This window comes from Nymphaea colorata, chromosome 10, assembly GCF_008831285.2.
Source record: "Nymphaea colorata isolate Beijing-Zhang1983 chromosome 10, ASM883128v2, whole genome shotgun sequence".
In the NCBI taxonomy this organism is placed as follows: Eukaryota; Viridiplantae; Streptophyta; class Magnoliopsida; order Nymphaeales; family Nymphaeaceae; genus Nymphaea; species Nymphaea colorata.
The window spans coordinates 18,440,529-18,463,248 of NC_045147.1; the positions used below are offsets into that span (position 1 = coordinate 18,440,529).

The window sequence follows — 22,720 nt, forward strand, 5'->3', positions numbered from 1 at the left end:
TTTGTCAAATAGATAGGAGGCACAGCGCTCTTTAATTTGTAAGATATGTCGATCCAAATCCAGAACGATAATAAAATGGATGGGTTCAAATCAGTTACCAAGATCTAGTTACAACGTACACAAGGGGGTCAGATGGAGTCACTTATTCACCTAAACTAACAACGATGCATAAGTTTATTTAACTTCAAACCCGGCAAATTCGAAAGGTTCTTCTTTCCATTATGGAATTTGTCTTCACAATATGTTTAGAGGGGCTACAGCCCCTTAATCAAGGCCTTTAGTTACCTCAAGAACCGTTTGAGTGTTCCATGAGTCTATTATAAAGATTGGCAGATTCATGGAACACTTAAACAAAGTAAGTGTTTCATGAATCGGTCCCAATCTTTATCATAGATCCATGTAAAACTCACATAATGTTCTTATTGCCAAAACAACAAACAACATATGGAGTTCTGCAAATGGCAACCGAACTTCTGAACTGTGAGTGAATATCACTATTTTATTAAAAGGTGCTAAAGTTATTTTGGCTTAGATAACAAGAAGGGCCATTACAGTTCCGGACAAAGGCTTCTTGGTGGTAGGCCCCCTACCTGTTATTTATCAAAAATGATTTGTGTATGTAGAGAGCAAAAAGGGGCCATTACAGTTGACTCTTGTCTCGTCATTCTTAAGGATACCTGGAAGCCTTATAGACCGTAGCTTCCTAGGTGAAACTCACGCTTTGTTCTCTTTCAAAATGCGATGTCTCTGTTAAGAAGCCTTGAGAACCAAATACGTGGTGTTTTTCAATGAAATACGCACCAGAATTTTTACATGATTGTTAGCAATTGTCACCTTTTCAAAATCTTACCATACAGTTTAAAAAACATGTTTTTGTTTTGATTCTTACAGATTTCCATGTGAATATCATCTCTGCGATTAGTCTTGTAAAATGTCGCCCTATAATGTATTTCAAGTCTAACATTTTCAGTGGGCCTATTTGTCAACTCCCGACATTTTTAATTAATTTGAGGTCCGTGGCCTTACCTAACCAAACGTATTGTATGAATTGCAGAAATACACGGTATAAAGGAAGTTCTGCTCTAGGATTCATAAGGCAGGGAACATTCCCTAGAAACCCTAAAGAGAAAACGTGTTACTAATTTGCTTAAAAGAAATGAGGATAGATACAAACACTTCATTGAGTTAAGAGGCAAGAGTCGTCTTTTTAACTTAAATCTCCAAAATATAGACCAACCTTTCTGCTAATCTCAAAGTTCTTATACTATGACACGTTCAAAAGAGGATTCCATGCTGGAATGTCCAAGTTTGATCCTACCCACATTCTTGTTAGGACACAAACCTTTTTTTATTAGAGCAGACAAAACTCTCATTGCCCACCAACACAAAAAAGACACAATAATGATAATAATTGACAACAATAATAATCATCATAATGATAAGAGGTAGGCGACTGGCGAAGCTAATGCCCCCTTCTCCCCGCCCTCAGGATTCAGAGCTAATTAGGACCAAGATACCCCGGTCCAGCAACTTACACCACTAACAGCACAACAAAAACAAGATCAATGGGGCACCTGTACGTCTAAATCATGTCAGGGCTGACCATGGTTTCCCACAGAAAAAAGAAAATGGAGATGGTAGAGGTACTTTAGTGTTAAGAGAAACTCGATCCTTGGATTAGCACATCCTGCCATTAAGTAGCCGAGACTTGAAATTATCCGAAGCGACGCCGACATGGAACAACCACAGTTTCTGGTGTAACTATATGCAGCATACAGCATACTGAAGGTAAATTTTGACCATACACGAGGCATTTCTGGTTTCAAAATCTACGCAGACAACTAGCCTTCATTACACAACGAACAATAGAATTTGTTTGCCAAGGGCATAAGGCCAAGAATGATAGGCATGGCACCCTCACAAGTCGCATTCACTTTAATTGTGCAAGTGCCGCGTGGTTAAAAGAAAATAAAATGCCATGAACTGATAAAGTTTGACCATACACGAGGCCATTCTGGTTTCAAAGTCAAAGTCTAGGTAGGTAGCTAGCCTTCATTACACAATTAACTATAGTATTTGTTTGCCAAGGGGATAAGGCCAAGAATGACAGACACGGCTCCTTCACAAGTCGCATTCACTTTAATTGCGCAAGTGCCACGTGGTTAAACAAGAAAATGCCATGAAAGTTATAGTAATATTGAATTCTCAAATGGAAACTATTACTATGCATGTGAGAAAATATGCATAAAAGAACAAACTAGAATAAAATTTCTTGAATGGGCAAACCATACGTCATAAGAATGAGTAACTGTAAGTAGCTTCAGCTGATGGGTTATGGATCTTCGCCATCAGTTGTACAAATTCCTCAGCAGGCAGTCATCAATTGGAATAGGAACGGCAGAGCAATTATTAGTCATCAGGTCTTTTCTTTAACCTACAAAAGGCAAAATAAACTTTTACCAGTGCAGTCGATGAATTATCAGATCCATCTATAAGCACTTTGTGCATCAAACTATACCATGATGCATTCGGAGTGGAAATACTTACCGAGCATATCTCTCTTCCTTTGCATCCAAAGCTTCTACTTCTTCAGCTGAGAGGATATCAATAATAGGCTCATATAAATCCCACTCCTTCCTTTTTCTGTCCCCAGGGGTTTACAAAAACATAATGCACAGACAAGCAGGTCATCAATAATAACAGATTGAAAAATCAATCAGAATACACATGCAAAAAAATTCATAATGCTTCAAGTATATGAATCCGCTTTTCCACATGAGTGTACATAACTAAATTCCATAAAAATACCCAAAACGAGAGGTTACCAAAAACTAGAGCATTTTTGCCAAGTTACATAAACTAGTAAAGCTACCTGCAGTGCCAGTCTCCACTATTATTGCAGGTAACCAACCTAATTACCTGGTTAAATCTGTCAACATAAGATTGTCCAGTCATGATATCCATTATCCCATGCATACTATTTTCCTTTTGTCTTTTCTTGTTCAAAAACATCAGGCAACAGGTTCAAGGTTTAAGATGTCCATAGTCTGCTATTTTCTCTTTACCAATACTTTGGCAAAATTTTCACAAAATTAGATATCCATACCATCAATCAGATTTCAGTGGACCACAGAACTTGTTGCAATTAATAAGGTCATACGTATCAACTTAATAGTGAATTCAGCACATACAAGAAAAGAGAATGAAACAGATTTTTTAGCATCTGCAGCAATGACCAATGCTGCCATTGCCTAATATCTAGAGCTCAAACCCTCAAACTAAGAACCTACCTGGTAACAGTAGACTTAGTTCCAAACAACTTCACCAAGTCGAAAGCAGAACCCCTAGCTTACTGCAGAGATCCATATGCATCAGAATAACCATCTAGAAGCAAAGCATAAGAGGTATCCATTAGAGTGTTCAAAATTAACTGCAAAGTAGAAACACGATAGGAAGATTGAATATGTGGCCTTTCACTGTTTCTCCAAGTATTCACAATTTCACATTCTTTCTTTCAATACAAATCTAACTTCTGTTTTAAAGATTGAAGATAAGCCACACTACCTAGCAGAAACATGTTCAATTCCTCTCTCCCGACGACCTTTTTTGCCAACTCTTGTCTCTCTTGCAGAAGTAACACTTTGAGTTGCAACCTACAAAATCATGTATTCACAAGATCATAAACAGATGGACTTGTTTGCACCAATTAATACCAACATTAACAAAAAGCAAAATGCGAAAGACATACAGAAATAATAAGTATGCAGATTTACAAGCACATCAATGACAAAATGAAACAGGTAGGAAAGGACAAATGGTGGCAGAGAAAGCAGATTCTTCGAAGAAAAGGTCAACAAACTGACCTCGTAAAGTTGCTGCCTGATGGCAACTGCAATAGCGGGCTGCACCATGCATCCTTAGACAGTCAGAGATGATGAAGAAATGTAGCAAAAACAATTCAGTCTCAAAAATGTTCAATTTTTTAAGATTCAAAATAAACTGAAAAACACTTTTGAGAGAATTTTAGATCATTTCTCCAACTGCTTATATGATAATAAGTAGCAGAAGGGCCTAAATAGAGAAGTCTGAACATATCACTTCTCAATCCAAGAAAAACAAAACATAAGCAACAGAGCACAAGTAAAGGTCCAACTTAAAGCTATAAAACAATTCTTACTCCAACTTCAGGGTCTCCGATGTCCAATTCCTTGCAAAATATCCTTGCAAACTCTTCAGGATCGCTTTCAAAATTGTTAATATCCTGAATTTTGCAAAAAGTGTCACAAATAAAACTAAGAAAGATCTTCAGAATGAGCAAACAGCAGATGCAAGTTAAATAATCCAAACTCCCGCAAGATACATTCAGAGTGAACAGCTTCCTCTGCTGCATTGAGGATCTTGTAGTTACATTGTTGAGCTAGTCCACTATTCATTCTTGGACAAGGCTCAAAAATTTAACCAAATGAGAACGTGAACACTTTAGAAATGTATTTTCTCTGATCACTTGGGTGTTGAATTTCTTACCCAGAGAAATTGATCACGTATGACTGTGTTATTTACACGAAGATCAAGCTGCAGTAAAAACCACTTCCAAATTCAGAGGAAGAAAGAAACGAAGTAGGGGGGATTCAAATTATATAGAAAAGGCCAAGGCATAAAGAGAAGATTTCAGAAAACTTTTTACCTTGAGTGGCAAGACCTTTTCACCTGTGCTCATTTCCTGTCCTTCATATGATCGAAACTCTGTTAGCTGTGACTGAAAGCAGCACATGTAGTTGTCAGTCTAGTCATTCTGTTGGAGCCTGCTGACTAACAAGCATATGCATAAGACATATTTTCTCAACAAAAAGGATGGCTCATGTTATAAGACTAGCATGAACAAATCACAGTTAATTAAGTAGATACCGTATAAACATGCAATCATATAAATTATATATAGCAATAAAGAGCAACATTCTTACAAGTTACATGTACGAGTATTATACGGCGAGGAATTTCTCGGGTATAATATGGCAAAGTTGTATATCTCGGGAAAATCTCAACAAATTTTTAAAAAATTTAAAGCATTTAATACATCCTGAAAATTATAAAAAAATATAAAATATTAAAAAATGCAAAAATGTGAAAAACCGTGTATAATACGCATATTCGTGGTTTTTCACGTTTAAAAAAAAAACGTGTTTTTTTACCTTTTATACAGCTTTTTTACCTTTTATACGGCTGACTGTGTTTTGGCATATTATACACATCTTTTTTGAATAAGACGCGTTTTTTATGACAATGTCCAAAAGTATACCGAAAGTCAGCAAGTGCACAATACTGGGTTACTAATGTAATCCAGGCTCGCATCCATAAGGTTTCTCCATCTCATGACCCATAAAGAATAAAACATATAAATAAAAGCATTCACTAACTTTGGTTTACTAAGACCACCATCAAACAACCATCTATTTCCTTCAGAAATAAGAACGCTTGCCAAACATTTGCAGATCAAACCAGTCGACAGCAGCATTGTCATTTTCCTGTTAGGACAGTACCATTGGAAGCACACAAAGAAAACAATAACGGGCGTCCATGCATACACACAGACCAGTGGCAATTTCTGGCCATGCCATTACAATGAGAGGGCACATAGAGGAAACCATAAGGCATCTCTATGTGTACAAACAGACGATTGCCCTGCCATAACATTACGCTTAAAGAGCCAGAGAGGAAAAACGAAGGGAACACCATGCATACAAATTGAAAGGTGGAGAGAGTTGCACTTTCCATTAACCGTGACATGCTTAGTAATTCAGAAAAGTATATGATGCTTTGGGGTTATCATTTCATTATATAAGGGTCGATGCATTACGCAAGTCCATATATTCAGGTAAGTCTAAGAACTTATGAACATCACTATGTTACCAATTGTACTATTTATTGTGAAGTTCAATAATACATATAAACTTAACCCATCCATGTGGTAGTTATAATTTTACACGCATCAGAAACTAAAATTATTAAACATCCCAACTTAAAGCTGCAATTAATTGAAAACCATTAGAAGATCATGTTTATCCACATAATGTATTGTCAACGCACAATTTAGAAAAAGGAAGAAACAAATGTCCATTATGACCAACTGAATAACCATATACTTCATTCATAAAATATCCTCTATTGGTGTCCAGATGCAATTGCCTTGACCTGAGATGGCAAATGAACATTTTCATTCGACAGTTTTTCGAGATAAAAGAAAGATGACTGCTCAGTCTTTTACTTGTTGAATCCAATTAAACAAAATGACCATTTTTTATAGTCAATAAGAATGTAAAGAAACACACAAAGAACTAACTTATAAAATTATTGAAATAAAACAAAAGGGAGAAGAGTGACTAGCATCCAAGCATGTTATACATCCTTGACCTACTTGAATAGATTGTGCAATAGGTGTAATAAAAGCTGGCGGCAATTTCAAATCCTTAACTGTCCGCCTTGCAAACACCACCACTTCTGAGTCTGGGTCTGCATAAAACATAAGCACACAAAAACATGATTAAATCTTTGACATGAGTGCACCAAATTCAGAATACGTGGCACTGGCTTTATGAAAGAGACAAGCAACTATGATTTTATAGTTAATGTAGTAAACTTTAGAAAAAGTTACATAAGAATCTCACTTAACCATTAAGAAAGGGGCCAGGTTATGTGCTTACTGACTGTAAGCATTTTCAATCTACAAGTATGTGCTAAGCTCCTGGTACAATGAGGAAAAGTAAAGGAAAAGAGGCCTCACTCAAGGCCTCTTGGGGTTTGTTCTAAATTTTAAATAGATCCATCATTTCTTGGTGCATCTAAATTTACTATGATGTTTACAGTAGATGCTTAAAGGTCTCAAACAAATAAATTTAGTCAAGCCATGAGAGCCTAACACATCTCTGTGGGTTCACCCAGGGACCAGAGAAGTTCTTCCATCACTAGAATCAGAATGTAACAAGGTATATCGTCCCAGTTGAAATCTATGGCAAACAAGATCTCTTGGAAGCAAGTGTACATGCGGAACCAGTGGATACTTCAACCCAGAAGGTTTGACTGAGGGTACCTCACAGAGGTCTCATTTTCAAATCGTTTGACTTAATGATAGGAAAAACCCTGTTTTGGCTGGACAGGTGCGGGGGAGGTGTTCCACTACATGCAATCGAAGCTTACCTCCAGCTCCTAGTATTCCAGGACCCTAAAGTAACGATTCTGGATATGCGGCGGCTTCCCAATTGGTATGGTTTCAATGAGGATTTGTCTAACTTCATTGGCAACAGATTGCAATTATGCTCCCCTTCCAGTTCCAGCCTCCTGGATACTCTCATGTGGGATGGGAGTGAGGTGTCGTCCATGAGGAAAGCTGATATTTGGAACTTAATACGTCATAAAGCTGCTGTACAGGTTTGGAGGGAATGGTTGTGGGGCAATGTTGGCCACCCTAGAGTGAAGTGGTTTCTATACATGGCCTGTGGAGCTAGGTCCAGATTCAAGAGGCATTGGTCGCTTGTTTTCTTTTTTTTGACTTGTCTTCCTCTCCCAAATTGAGAGGCAACAGAACATGGGATATTTCCAAGACTTTGAGGGTAAGGAAGGCTACAATAAAACCTTTTACTAAAGCCTAAGTATCCAATTCTCAAGTGATTCCATTCAACATGAGTACCATTCTGGCTTTAATGTAAGCTGCAGTGCTTCATTTTTCACAAACAGTTGCTGATACAGAGTAAATTCGACGAAAACAACTTATATAACAGAATTATTCAGGTGTTTCTAACTTCATCTCTCACCAACTCAATAGAAGTTAGATAATCCATCTTCTTTCAGAAAGAAATCGACATAAACTGATAGGTGTTAGCATTCCAAAGATAAATAAGAGAAAAGCATTAAAAAAACGGGAATTTAAGCTGAAACTAAGTACCATTAAGAAATACAACTACCAAGCAGCACAACCCAATTAATCTATGAATACCCAATTCTGCACATACCCGTAGGGTTCCATGTAAACGTATCCTTGAAACGCTGTCCCTCTACTTCAACATCAACACGAATGGGAACCAAATTCTCCGACGTCGGCCTGTATTCAAGACAGAGTTTCTTAACCACAAACGCAAGGTTTCCTGAAGTAACGGCCTACTCTAGCAAGAGCTAACTGCTAAAGCATGAAAAAAACAAAATAACAGATAAACTTTACGATATAACAGGCCAGAAGGGGAAAGCAAAAGAGAATCACAAGCCCTAACGCGACAAAGCCTCTGCTCTCTAATAGAAGCGCAAGGTGCTCGAATGGGGAGCCACCACGACGGATTAGTCCACCACAGAAGGCAATAATCATGGAGTTAGGTTTCAATCCAACCATCAAAATAGCAACACGATCAACCCCAGAACGATTTGACAAGACGCTGCTCGTTTCAGGAGAACGGTTGACTGAAAGGAGATATGCCTAGGGTCCGACCTGCCGGTATTGTTCATATGCGTGGCTGACGAACACAAGACCGAGGGAAAATGCTACACCATAGAAGGAAGATACGAATTTACATTCGAAATTTCGTCGCCAATTTCGGGGCGCCCGCCGGAAAAGTCTTCATGGTCGCCCGCCGTTGCTTCTTCGCGCGCAGGGGTTCAGTTCAGGGAGGAAATGGTTTGGCGTTTGTGATTTCAAAAGGTTGGGGACTAACAAGGCACCGGTTCTAAGTAAGTTCGCGATTTTCGTCGCTCTCCGGACCACTACAGGACTTTCGAGCGTTTGGATGATAAATTAAAACGAGGTTCTTGAGGCAAAACCTGGTTTTGGGTGTGTTTGGATAACATGAAAAATGACTTTGACCAAAACCCATTTTTCACAAAAACTGGTTTTACAAATGGAGTGAATTCACAAAAAACTGTTTTTTCAGTGTCTTACCCAAACACAAAAACCAATTTTTAAAAACCACTTAAAAAGCTTGGTTTACACACACACATATTATGTATATATATATATATATATAAAACCTTTTTTTACAAGTATCTTCAAAAATTCAGTTTTTATCATCCAAACAAAAATCAGGTTTTGAAAAGTGAAAACATGAATTTTGCTTTGTCATCCAAACAGGCCAACCAGGTTTTGAAAACTCATTAAAAAACCAGGTTGTAACAAACCCAACTTTTATGAAAACCAGGTTTATGAAAGTGTCATTTTACGTTGTCCAAAAAACAAAGGCCCTGCAGCTTTTCATATCACATTTTATCGTCATATGTAGCCCTTTCATGTTGTAACTTAGGTGAGAGTACAATTCGAGAACTGTTAGAGGACATTTGTTTAAAAAAACGTTGTATTATTAAAATACATATTTAAGCATTTTTCTTAAAAATGAGCGTATTCATTCTTTAGTTGTTGGATTTAAATGTGATGTGCATGTTTTAATTTGCTATAGATCCTATGTTTTCCCAACCGTGTAGTGAGGTTTATTTGAGTACTTGAAAGTAGATCCCACCATGGACTCGATGGTGCTGATCAAGGTAAGCGAGCGAATGACAAGAAGCCATCTCTTTACGTGCAAACTAAAGTTGCGTACATTTTCTTTAATTTCAAGAACTTTTGTGGACTATTCTATATATATATATATATATATATATATATATTCTGTACTCATAAATTGTGTTATATTTCAGGTGAGCTAAAAAAGAAGTACTCGATGGTGCTAAAGCCCCTTACTCCCTGGGTTCAGGACAGGTACCAAGAGTGTTGTGAAGTTTTCAACGCATATCAGCTTATACACTAGTTTTACACCATTGTCCTGTGTGTGAAAGGAGGGTGTTGAGAGAAGGGAGACAAGAACTTAGTCTGCTTAGCTTCATATAATGATACTTTAAATCTCAAAATCAACAATACTTCTCAACACCATCAAGATAGCACCTTTTAGGAACCGAACTAAGGACGTGGATATAACAGGCCACTCAACCCGACCAGTTGCGCTACCCAACCCAACATGGAGCCCTACAATTCAGGTCTGGATCTTTTTTATTAAACATTGATCCAGCTATTTTGGATGACATTTCTACTTCTCTCGACCTTTTACAATAATGTGCTGAAATCAAGGGCGACTTTCTTTTTCTATCGCCTTTTCTTCTTTACAGCTCGCAGGAAGTACCGGCGGTTGCATGCATCGCAAATATCAGTACTTGCGTGCCCTACTAGCTATTTCCTTGACCATTACTCAACACACCGAAAGTTTTGCTTTTGCTGCTTTTTGGAACATTTTACAGCTAACTAAACGCATCAGCAGTTTTTGTATCTCTTGTCTAAAACATAGTTAAAATGACCAAACCGACCACAGCTTAGATTGACAAAGCTGGATCCCTAACCACTGGTCCATTCACATCGTTCTTCCTGGGAGGAATTGGCACCTCTCCTAGATCTTAACTTGGTTTATTCATTCTCGAAAATTGGATTGGTAAAATAATCTATTCTCACTTGAATGCATAATGAATTCCCTAATATTTGAATTATGTATGTAAAACAGCAGTTCCTGAAATAGCAGTTTTCTGACAATCTAAAGGATCTGCCGGGGATAGTGAGTTGTTCACATGTGGGAGGTTCAGAGTTTGATAATTGAGATGAGTAATCTTCTTTGCCAGGCAAAAGCTAGCAGTCGAGAGGCCATACAAGGGAGGGAATCAAGTCAGATCTGCATAGAGGAAACCCTAAACTATGGAAGAAATAATGGCTCCAAAGCAAATCCTTCACAACCAAAATAGACAACACTTTGATCGAGTTGCAATCTTAAGTCGTCGTTAGACACTAGGGACATCGTGTAAATCTTATGAATCTGCCTCAAAAATTGAGGTTGACTCATAAAATATTAGAATTAATATTTCATGCATGTAGCATAATCTTTACGGCAAATTTATGAAACACTCAAAAGATGTCTCTACTGCCAAACAACTTGGTCAGAACTAAAGTTCTTCATTAGGTTGAAGGAGGTCAAAACTTCAACATTAGGGCTGTGATAATATCTTTCAGTCTGTATATCCAACAGAAAAAGAGGCCTTTCAATAATAAGAATATTGTTGTTTGTTGTAGGAAAATAGTGTGATATGCTCACCGCTTAATTGTTGAATCAATGAACAATATCGATAACCATGTTATATTTCCTGCTACAAGAATATCGGTTCCTGAAACATGTGTTTTAAGAAGATTATTAAATGCCCTTTAATAGTTGTCTTTTTATTTGTTAACTGCATGAGGACTCTGCGCCAAAACATGACGAAACTAATTTGTGTTGCTTTCATCTCTATCTGTTCATGCAGGGTTGAAAAAGTAGTCGATTGTGCAGTGTAACAACATTGAGGTCATATTCATATGGATGTCCCGTCGAGTGAGTCCCAAACTCAAGCATCAATGGTAGCAGACTGGAACATGTTCCCATGATCAGACAAAGCTGCTTTCATTCTGCTGGTCGGATCTGGATTCACGTAGATTGCATCCACAAGTGACACGAATCTGAGGATCAAGAAGAATCATATATGGAATGGAGGAAGGGGTATTTGGTTTACAAATGCGCATCTTTTTTTCACAGAGAAAACGGCAAGCATATTTGATTAGTTGATTAAGACTCTGATAGCAACAACTGATCATAATTAGTGGCGTTCCTGTCAAAGTGTTAAATCTTCGTGCCCGCACTCACACACCACTCTGATAAATTTTCTTCCAATAAACAAGCCGGCCACCTACCGAGGCGGTTGGGAAGAGATTCATGGCCCCAACTGCCCCATCTCTCTCTTTTTTTGCTTTAAAATGAAGTTAAAGTTAATCTGCTGGTAATGGCATTAGTATGAACATGGTTGAGTTTTAATACGCAATAGTTTATTCTGGCAACAATGACATCAGAGAGGACCACAACCAAACACATCAAAGAAAGACATGCTTTGCCGCCCATTCCAGATTTGGGTATACAGCAAAGCACTCCTGCCTTCAGATGCACGTCATTCGATGCAGGGAAGAAGATGGTGGTGGTGACAAAGTTGCATCGGAAGCAAGACACGAGGCATGTCACATCCCAACAACAACACTTTTGAGTTATTTAAAAATATCAAAGTATAACATTATTCAAATTTCATATTCCTTTGTACTAATTAAAGCTGTACATGAAACTTTATCTTGATATTTACGTCTAAGCTTCTCTTCTTTTGGCTGCCTACCGAACAAAACTGTGGAGAGAGAGAATGTGTGGAAGGAAGAGAGAGAGATTAATATTTATAAATATTCACGGCTGCCCTTGTGATCTTCAACCTCTTTACAGTAGTAAGAAAAATCCTGCAAGGAAAAGAGGAAAAGATAAATGTGGGTTCCGTCGAGAAATTTCAAACTGTAGGCAAAGAAACGCAGAAGCGTATATGGTCACTTACTCCCAAGGGACATCTCCCACCATCATCCAATCTCCTTCTTTATCTTCATAGGTTAATACATACATCCCTTTTGAACATTCGCCTGAGATATCATGATCTAAAGCAAATTCACAGGAGAAAAAAGCCAACAATATTAGAATAACGCGGGGTACGCTTCCTTGTGCATAGAAGGTAGATGAAGATAGGATATAATAGAAAAAACAGCTTCCTCTCAGCAGTTCTAAAGAAGAAGAATTATATGAAAGGTATTGGAGATCTAATGGAGATCACCTTTTGTTATGAGAATTGCACAGTTCCGGTGAAAATCAGCAAGTTAAGTTTCTGATCATACGATAAATGATCTTTTTACATATATGTTTAACAGCTTAGAGAGAAAGAGAGGGAGAGAGAGATTTACCGAAAATGCTAGTCTTGAACATATCTCCGAGGGCTCTTATCAGTCCACCGTAATCGTCAAACGTGAGCAAGTCGAGTTTACGGCCGATTGGGACTCCCTCCTTGTAGACCTTGACGAAGAAAGTGGCCGGATTCCGGCGCCGCGCCGTAATCTGGCTGCGAAGGTGGGATCTGATCGGCGGCCAACCGGAGAGTTGGTCCCTGCAAGCACCACGTGAAGAAAGAATGGCGGCATCAAGGGAAAGGAAAAAAAAAACTTGCGTGAACGAATTCGCAACGGGAGGACTGTGACACATTAGAGCAATAAAATTAATCAGAGCCGCACCTTGCTGCGGACGAAAGCTGCGATTTAGAGGTCGAGACGCTGAGACCTAAGCTCAGCTCTGTGCTCAGATCGCCGTGGTGGTGAGCGAGGGAGGACGCCGAAGAGGAGTGGGAGGCGTAGCTGCTGCTTGAGCAAGAGGAGTCGCAAGCGTCGGCATCCATCGGCGGCGCTGAGAGGAAGAAGATCGGTGGAGAGGCGGACTGGAGGAGGTTTCACGGATCAATAAATAGCGAGAGAGAGAGAAAGACAGAATATATAGAAAGAGGTCGCCAAACGACTCTTGGGTACGTTTGAACTGTCGCGATGGTGGCCGACATGCTTACGTGGTGGATGTGACGTAGCTTGACTTAAGGAGGCTCTTGTTTTCACAGTCTGTCGCAGCGACGGCCGAGCTTGACACGGGACACGCTTTTCTCCTCTCGAGCACGAGCTGCTTCGTCAAGAAAACTTGAGTTATTTTTATATATTATGTATGAAGTGATTGATACATGGAGAATGATTTTGGCAAGTTTGTCTCATTCATTCCTACTAGTTCTAATTTTCTAAGTTATCGAATAATATAATGTCCAATATAAATTATTTACACTTATATGGAATACATAAACGAGGAGACCAAGGACCAACAGCCTTTGTCCATATTCGAGTGGATTGTAAGACAAACAAGCTCATCTTTGGCTAGCCTTCTAACCAAAAAATGACGTTAATGAGTGTTGGGAAGTAAGCTTTTTTGTTTCTTTCACTAAACTTACCTCCACAAAGCTAGCTAGAAGAGTGCGCATTTTTAGCAGAATAAGCGTCGTTGCTTAACGCATGAAGTGGGTCATGTCGCCATTGATTTAAAACGGTAAATCAGGCAAGTTCGCCTTCTTCAAAACTTAATTAAGATAGCACAATGAATGTGTGTATGGTATCGTGTAGAATGTTTTGAGTCAAAGGGTGCATGTTTGATTTTCATTCGAAAAAAGTTTTTGGTTAAAAACTAGGGAAAACATGTAGCTATTATATCTTCATACACTGAGTTTGATTTGATGCAAATCTTTTGGACCGCCAATTTTAGGAAGATGTACAGTGGAGATTAAGTAGCAAATATAGAAATCAAGTTGTTTTTTTGAATTGGTTTAAGGAAACTCATTTTTTTTTCATCTTTTTTTTTTCTCTCTCTTCATTGAGATGTTATTTAAAACAACTTGACTTTCATATTTACATCTTTTCATATTTTCTTCAAAGTCTAGCACATGAGAGTCTGGTAGTTACTTGTTTTCTCTCATATATATTTGCACTTTGCATATCTAAAAACAAATATGTGGCTGGGCTAAGTTCGAACAGGCCAGGAGCTGGCTCAAGGAGTGCAACCTCATGGTCAAGCTCGGTTTTCACTCGAGTTGAACCTGACAGGACTCGGCAAGTTCAAGAATACTCAGCTTGCCTCAAACTTGTACCAAGAATATTGAGGTGTCCATGTGACACAGTATAATCTTGACCTTTGAAAATTAAGTAGGCAGACTTAGGACATTGACTAGCAAAAGTCCAGTCAGAGTCATGCTAGTCAATTGAATAAATGCACAACTTTGACTACTTCTAAAGCATAGTGTAAGTTTCTTGTCGGCAAATAGGAAGTGCTGAAGATACATATCCATGAAGCAACGGACTGGGTCAGAACCGAACACGTCGAGAACATCCATTAGTAATGGACCGAGTCAGAAGATATTATAATACTGTATGTTTGCACAAATTTTTGCTACAGTAATACAGTTCCATGGTAATAACCAAACTTTATGTCGTTACATTGTATGATTCAACTAGAAGAATTGATGTAATATTCATTGTTCAAGGACACGGAACTAATCTTTTCCTTTATGTATATATGTGCGTATGGAAAGAATTTTGCACATACATTTGCATAATTTTTCTGTATTCGCTAGTTGGACTGGATTTGTATAATTCAAAAGTGCAATATAAGATACAATATAACTATGTAATATATTCCAGTATTGTTCATTCGCTTGAACATTCCAATACAAGCTGTTTTGGGAGATTAGCTCCTGTCTCCGTGCTTTTCATTGAGGTCCCAGTAGTGATCATTCTAACTCACAGTACAGTGTGATACACTACAGCGGTAGCGGTAGAGAGTTTAATCACACCTACCTAATACAATGCACTCACAATACAGTGTGATACACTACACTGAGTAAAGAGTTTAATCACACCTACCCAATACAATGCAGAGTTTAATCACATCTATCCAATACAATGCATCAAATGCATCGAGCATTTCTAATTAGATAGATCTAAAAATAGCAGCACATTTAACGAAGGTTAATTCAAACTTTCATAAATGAAAGATTTTGAAGCCATAAGACATGTCGACCTTGACACAGTAAAGATTAATAACATTGCAATTCAAGAGACAGAGGGAGAAGGTAGAATTTAATTTTAGTCAGAGCTGCCACAAAGGCGGCGAAAATGAGGGAATCCCACCGCCCTCGGCAACAGCTGCCGACATTGCAGCTGTCTGTGCCATTTCCGGGTCTTTCTTGCCTCCACCTCTTCTCTTTTTCCCTCTTCTTTCTGGGCCGAAAAGCCAGCCAGCACTTCAGCCTTGCCTTCACTTTCCTTTTCCCCATGCAACACACCCACGCACTCCACCTCGATTTGAGCAGACAAACCCCACCGAACCCAGTCGGCTCGATCCCCGGTTCGGCCAATTCCACATTTCATGGCCCCACCTTAATTAGCCGGCCGGCAGCTCCTCGCTCCCACAATGTTCATACCTCATAATTTTCTCTTCTTCCTTCTCCACATTCTTGCTCTTCTTTTACTTTTTCTCTTAATTTTTACTATGTCTGTCATTTGATACTCCTTTCAATACACATCCTTGCAGCCGTTTTCTTAGAAGGAGCAAAGTTCTTCTCATGATCATCATTCGTTCGTAGTATTTTTACTTGTTAAGGTGTGCATGAATCTTCATATGCATCAAATATTTCTTTCATTTGATTGTTGTTACGCTTCGCAATTTGCAAACAAATGGCGTAACGTCTATTACTTGACAATGGCTTAAAACAGTGGAATTCTTTGAAAACCATACCAGGATGGAAAAGAATTTGATAACCAGTGCGCAATCAAGCGTTACTAATTTTCCTTACTAACAAATTGGCGAGAATGTCCTCTAGCCTGATATGAATTAGTCCCAAACACAGACCTAACAATATTTTTGAAAACTCAAAGAGAGGACTCTATCGGTCCGATCATTCTTCAATCAATAAAGTTCCCATGCATTGTACTTCCTGAGGAAGAGAGACGATTGCCGCGTCAAATATGTGATGCGCCAGTCTTTTGAGCAGAGAGAACGCGATAAGTTGTTTTCAAGTGGGTGAGATTGCAGTGAAAGCCGCAGTTTTCCTTCTCCTTGCTTTCAGGTTCAAAGCTGCATCGATGTTCATATATGAGCAGAGCCACCCACAAATTCCAACCAGAGATGTGCCTCCAACACAGACTTGGGTACAGTATGTTAAACATTTAACTTTGGTTAAGGGAGCAGCTATTAGTGGAGAATCTGGAGATTACAGACAGACAAAAATTAAATTACAGACAAGAACAAGTGTCTACGTCTCTTCTCTTTTCTGTTTTCATCTAATAAGCATTTATACATTAATATGTATATACCCCCAGCTCAAGTATTGAAACCGATGCTCCTCGATCTAACTTGTTGACAACAAACAAGAAAGCAAGTAAAGGATTTAGAATGCGTGGAAGGAAGCTCCATTTTGGAGGGGCAGCGACTTTTGGCAACAGCGACGTGTGTCTGGTCATTTAGAACATACATGGGTACACGAAGGCGCTCTGGATGCGCAAAGGGACAGGAGTCAGGAGGGTCCTGAAAAGAAAGCAGAAGAAGGTAGAAGGGGTTGCAGGAAAGATTGGGGGAGCAGATCAGCTTTTTAATTCGAGAAGGCCACTATTTTATGCAGAAGACGCCATTATGGTGTCTCTTGCTGTTTAAGAAATTAAAGACTAGAGAGGGAGAGGAGACAGAAGGGGAGGTGGTTGGGAAAGCACTGTCGCCGCGGGCGTCATGGGGGATTGCATGGTCGGTTTGGGGCTTTAAACTATAGGGACATGGCGTCTAAAAAGCGGCGACAAGCGGGCGGCTGCGTCGGACTCATCCTCCCCTTCAACGGAAAAAGCCGTCCACTTAGCCCACCAACCTCCTTACCATTTTTACTTCTCATTATTATTATTATATTTATTATTAAAGCGAACGGGTAATTAAACATAATCAGATGACTCGAACATGCGCACGAACTTGTGTGGTTGTTAGCTGGCAAATTAATTAATTAATTATAACTATTATTGATTTTATTAGAATACTGCATTGCACGTATTCATTTACAAGTCTTAAGTTTTTCAGTGGAAGTGCGGAACCGCATTTGTATTTGAAACTAATTATTAGGCTTTATTATTATATAATATAATGTGCCATATGGGAGAGTTATTTTTTTTCAAATCAATGTATTAGTTGATATTTGATTTTTCAAATACATATTAGCAATATGTTTTTCATCAGGAATAACAACAACTTATCTAATTACCATATCATATCCTTTGTTGCCTAAGTATTTTAAAGCATAGAATGGTTACACAATGTAGCCAGTGCTAAAAGATTAGGACATTGTTTTTTGCTTAAGTGATATTACGTTCATTCATTTACAAGTAGACTTGAATTTTTTTCCCCAATTTCTAAAATTCAGTGTTTGGCTTAGTCTTAAAGTTGTTGAAACATTATAAATGACCAAAATATTACTGAAAATTAATAGTTTGCTGTCGACTTAAAACTCGTACCAACACACAGCTTTTCATAAAAATGAGCATTGCAAATACAATTACTACGTACCTACCCAAATTGTTCACAAACTTTCACCTTTTCTTAATTCTGCCTTTTCTATACACAGACAAACACGTTCTTTAAGCCCGAAAGGTAGTGTTTTTTAAATGAATCATGCGATAGCGTATATGTATGTATACATATATATATATATATACACTGTGTGTACACACATATGTACAGAAAGTGAACTTTTTCGATTGTCTAAATGCTCGAACCTCTCACACATGCATCCTATATATACACATACACTCACACACATTCAAATTCAAGCTTGATACAATAAGGTTGAATGTGAAACTAGATCATTGATACAAGAAGGAAACTATTAAATTAGGGTTTCAAAGGTAGCAGGCAGGCAATCAGACTTGCAGGCCCACCACCAATATTCCCTCCCCTTTCCTCCACACCTTTGCCTTCCAGGTCCTACACTTTCTTTCTCTCCCTCTTTAATTTTATGTTCTTCTTTCTACTTTTCAGTTGCCAACTACCCCTTTTCTTACTTACCCCTTAAGAAACGCAAAACAAGTATTACTACTAGCTGCTGCCCACTTCATGTTCCTCCCATGAAGCATCTATCTCCCTTCCATGCCTTTCATCCCTTAATTTCCTTCACTTAGTGTGCACTTCAAGAATGTCCTCTAGTGCTTCCCACTCATTCTTGGTGAGTGGGGAGATCAATGGTGGGGGCACTATTGTCATTGCTATATCGGCCCTTCGCCCCATTAGCCTGAGTATCGGCCGGTATTATCAACCAGTATCACCCAATCTGACGCTGTATCGGCCGGTATTGTCAACCAGTATCACCCAATCTGACGCCGTATCGGCTGGTATCGGACTCGTACCAACCAAATGAACCAATATCACCCAATGCGAGGCCGTATCGGTCGATATCAGTATTCTTTAACACAAAGAACGTTTAAACATTACGGATCGAAACCGAATCCGGAAAACCGATACACTCCAGAACCGAATCTGGCGACAGTTCAAGGGTCGGTTTTACCAACAATTGTATCAAGGCTGTACCCAACATTGGGGCACATGACATCTTAAAAAGGCCACTCATAACATGTTTGTGGCTCAAATTTATCGTTTTTTTCACGCTCTGGTCCCTTGAAAAGGGGTTTGCTCGTGGCTCTCCAGTCCCATTCTTTATCTTCGTTTCATTCCTTTGCCTTCTTCCTTTTCGTTTCAACAGTAAGCTCACAGGTAATTCGATTTCTGTCCCGTGAGTCTCAATTCCAGAATTCAAGAGAGAGAGAGAAATGAGTAGAGGGAAGCGGCGGATCCACATGCTGGTGGACTCCTAGAAAGGGTCATAATCATGTCTTCCTGTTGGGATGCGGATCTCCTTTCCTCAATCATGAAACCCAACATACAGATCTCTCTCTCTCTCTCTCTCTTTATATATATATATATATATATATATTGACAAAAGAAAGTTGTAATTTTTCAACTTGCTGACTATGTTTCATAAGCATTTAAAACGAGCAGCTAAAGTTTTTGAGCTCATAAAATTGTAGGTGCAGAGTGAGAAAACTTGTTCGTACTTTCTTGAGCATGGGGATCCATGTCGGCAATCGATTTTGAATTGCAAGAGGGGAAAAAATTTGTTCACGTACACACTAACGAGCAGCTAAAGTGTATTATAATATTGCACACATAATCGGCGAGCACGCGCGCCCCCTTCTTGCTTTCAGGAGAACATCTCGATGGTGTTGGTGGCTTGGGCGTTTCCATTCCCAAGGGCTCCGGCCAAGTAACGCAATTTCTAGCGATGCAATCAATGACTGGAGTCAACAGCAGGGGACAAGATCTAGTGGCTCGGAACAGGAATGTTTTAGACAGAACCCTCTATTTACAGCTCTCCGGCACAAGCTTTACAGATGTAAAAGAGGCCAGATTTCTATGTTTACAGACGTAAGAAGGGCCGGATTTCTAGAAGCTGTGGGAGAGAGCGTAGAGTTTGCAATCTCTTTATGGTTGAGGGAATAGAAGAAAGAGCAGCTGAAAAGTTTTCAGAGTAGAAGGAAAGATCAGAAAAATCAGTCTCAGTTCGTTTGCATTCAAGTACAAAGCAAAGGTTGCTTTCGTTAGACACCGCATGTTGATGGATGGACGATGGCCCGTTAGCTGAAATTTGCAGCTAAAATTTGTTCACATGCCTTCACGTGCACTGGGGTAGACAATCAAAAGGTAGTAAAAATGTTAAAAGAACTTCAAATCAAAACAGCTCACTCTCAAAAAACGCTACTGCAAGAGTCTGGCCTACAGCCAAAAGGAATTGATATACAGAAAATATTAAGATAGTAAGAGGCACGAGTGCTTGACCAGAATAACCATGTAAGATGTGATGGAGAGATTTCCACATGCATACACAGAAAGAAGATGCTCTAAAACATGATCTTGTTCATGCTAAATCATTGAATTAATACTTTAACTATATCGGAAGCGTACTTGAATATCTAAACAACCGGACGGTGAAATCGCAGTAGGATCTTCTAGGAACTGTACGGAACACGTGCGGGTTTTCTCAGATAGGTAATAGACAACCCTAAAAAGCGATATTTCAAGCAACCGTGCACGACCCCATGAATCACTACCCTTTTATATTATGAGCAATTACAGATTCAATCCATAAAAAAATTCATAATTACGGATAAGTATCTATACATTATAAATTGTCTCATACAATATAAAATGACATGATATTATAAAACGCAATCACTTAACCAAATATTTATATTAAGATAGTCATAATGTCTAAAATTCATCAGGTCCACCAAATGATCCTTACGTTCCTGATTGGGAGGTCATTAGTTACCAAAATCTGGTTAGAAAGTCTTTTGATGGACATTAGATCCATGCGCAACATACTTCAGACCCTGCAATAAGCATCTTCTTCCACTTCCACCTGTTTTGGTTGGAAATGACTCTAATCATACCCGTTATGGCATCACTCCAGCATTCCAAAACTCAATCCGAAACTTCCTCTTGCGAGAGCTCCCGACGAAAAGGCAGGACAAACTTACTGCCATCTTCAAAACAGATGGCAGAAGCCACTTTCCACTCTCTCCTGCTCCCCTGTGGAGACGATCTCAACACACGTGAAAGGAGAAGGTGAAAACAAAAGTGAAAAGCGACCAGCCACACTTATACAATACGTGATTGGCAGGAATTAAAGCCGTGAGGGACGGGAAGTTCCGTGAGGGAAACGAAAGAAAAACGCGCAACTTTCATCCCCAGTGTCTTCATTTCTCATGTTCTAGTATCTCCGAGCTCGTAGTTTTATCAACAAAGAAGATGCTTCGGTCCAAGATTTGGAAGAGATTGCAGAGGTTATATTTAAAGTTTAGCAACGTTAATCGTTCAATTTTCTTATCGGGAGCACAGAGTAAAGTGTAACAGCAGTGTTGAAGGTCGGGGCAACTTCAACTCATCCTAGAACGAGACAGCAAAATCGTTTGACTCATTTTAATTTGGTAATTTTAAATTGTGTGGCTAGTAGGAGAGGCCAAAATGGTATTACATATAAGCTTGATGTGCTTGGTTTTACGATTGAAACTAGCATTTGTATAAACGTTCACATTGGTTCCTCCGTGGTTTGCAAGGTGAAGCCACTCCCTTGCACCTGCCCCCAAGGTCCAAGATTGCTTGAGGACCTTGGTAACTTCAAGAACTTGGTAGTCAGTTTTATACTACACCATTTAACTCGATGATCATATATGCCGCCATTTATAGTCTACAGGAGTAGCACTTACACAATTAAACTAAGAACCACATCCTTAACACGATACTTAGGACAACCAGCTATGCCGCACCCCCTCCAGGCTCCCCTTCTCTTCGACTTGTACATCTATATGTAAGCTGGTCAACCTCTCTCACCGTCACTTCACCAAGGCGAATCTGAATTAGGTAGAGAGCATTTCTGACCGCCTGACCGATTCAACCGAATTACGTCCGATCTTTTTTCCTTTTTTTTTTTTTCATTCTAACTTCAACGTTAAATTAGACGGCCTCAAATTTAGAAGCTAAATGAAATCACAGAAATCCAGTATGTACATTAGATATTGAATCGTATAATCCCTTAAATTTTGATCAACTTAAAACAATTGATTTTAAAAGCTTTTATAAAATCAAATGCTGAGAGAGAGAGAGAGAGAGAGAGAGAGAGAGAGAGAGAGAGAGCACTATGTAACAACTCTGCCTCTCATTAATGCGCAATATACATCGAACGCATGAGAAAATTAAAAAGTTTTCATCCTTTCAACTTTTTGTAGAAGTTAGGATTCAATACACACACACATAATGGACACACACAAAATGGTGTTGCCAACCTTCCGATTCAAGTGTACCAGGTTATGCCAATTTGAAATCTGGTCCAAGAGGTCCCTTTGCAAGCAATGGTGGAGTCGCATATAAGCTGATGTGGGCAGTTACACACACTAGCTTCTCAATTTTCTTTCATTTTTTTTATGTTAAAGATCATTTAATATTTAGTTTGTTATACATGTAAGTGCCCCTTCAGCTATGATTTTATACATGTGAATTAGTGTTCCTCCAAAACATTTTTTTGGCTCCGCCACTTTTTGTAGATAATTCTTGAAAAATTATGTTTTGTACGTGATCATCTAATCCAGGCAATATTAAAAAAGTTACTTGAATACATTTCTTTTTGTATAAACAAAAAAAGGGAAATCAGGTTATCTTTTTCT

General features: G+C 38.8%; 2 protein-coding genes across 5 annotated transcripts; both read right to left on the reverse strand.

The window, feature by feature from the left end:
- Window positions 1–2,159: 2,159 nt before the first annotated feature.
- On the reverse strand, window positions 2,160–8,739 carry LOC116263374 (chromatin structure-remodeling complex protein BSH). 4 transcript variants are annotated; one of them, XM_031643090.2, is made up of 11 exons: window positions 8,554–8,739; window positions 8,004–8,092; window positions 6,413–6,507; window positions 4,685–4,756; window positions 4,525–4,572; window positions 4,178–4,261; window positions 3,864–3,916; window positions 3,565–3,653; window positions 3,291–3,352; window positions 2,548–2,643; window positions 2,160–2,434 (listed from the first exon to the last, which is right to left on the reverse strand). In XM_031643090.2, exons 1-9 carry the CDS (start codon window positions 8,601–8,603, stop codon window positions 3,345–3,347), a joined length of 588 nt encoding a protein of 195 aa, XP_031498950.1. In that variant the 5' UTR covers window positions 8,604–8,739; the 3' UTR covers window positions 2,160–2,434; window positions 2,548–2,643; window positions 3,291–3,344. The 4 variants fall into 4 exon arrangements, with proteins under 4 accessions (XP_031498950.1, XP_031498948.1, XP_031498949.1 ...); XM_031643088.2 differs by having other exon boundaries at window positions 3,291–3,384; window positions 8,554–8,738; XM_031643089.2 differs by having other exon boundaries at window positions 3,864–3,902; window positions 8,554–8,735.
- A 3,158-nt stretch (window positions 8,740–11,897) lies between these two features.
- Window positions 11,898–13,333, reverse strand: LOC116263009 (auxin-responsive protein IAA31). The gene is made up of 4 exons (XM_031642572.2): window positions 13,124–13,333; window positions 12,800–12,999; window positions 12,403–12,499; window positions 11,898–12,310 (listed from the first exon to the last, which is right to left on the reverse strand). The coding sequence occupies exons 1-4, from the start codon at window positions 13,282–13,284 to the stop codon at window positions 12,244–12,246; spliced, it is 525 nt and encodes a 174-aa protein (XP_031498432.1). The 5' UTR covers window positions 13,285–13,333; the 3' UTR covers window positions 11,898–12,243.
- Window positions 13,334–22,720: the final 9,387 nt, after the last annotated feature.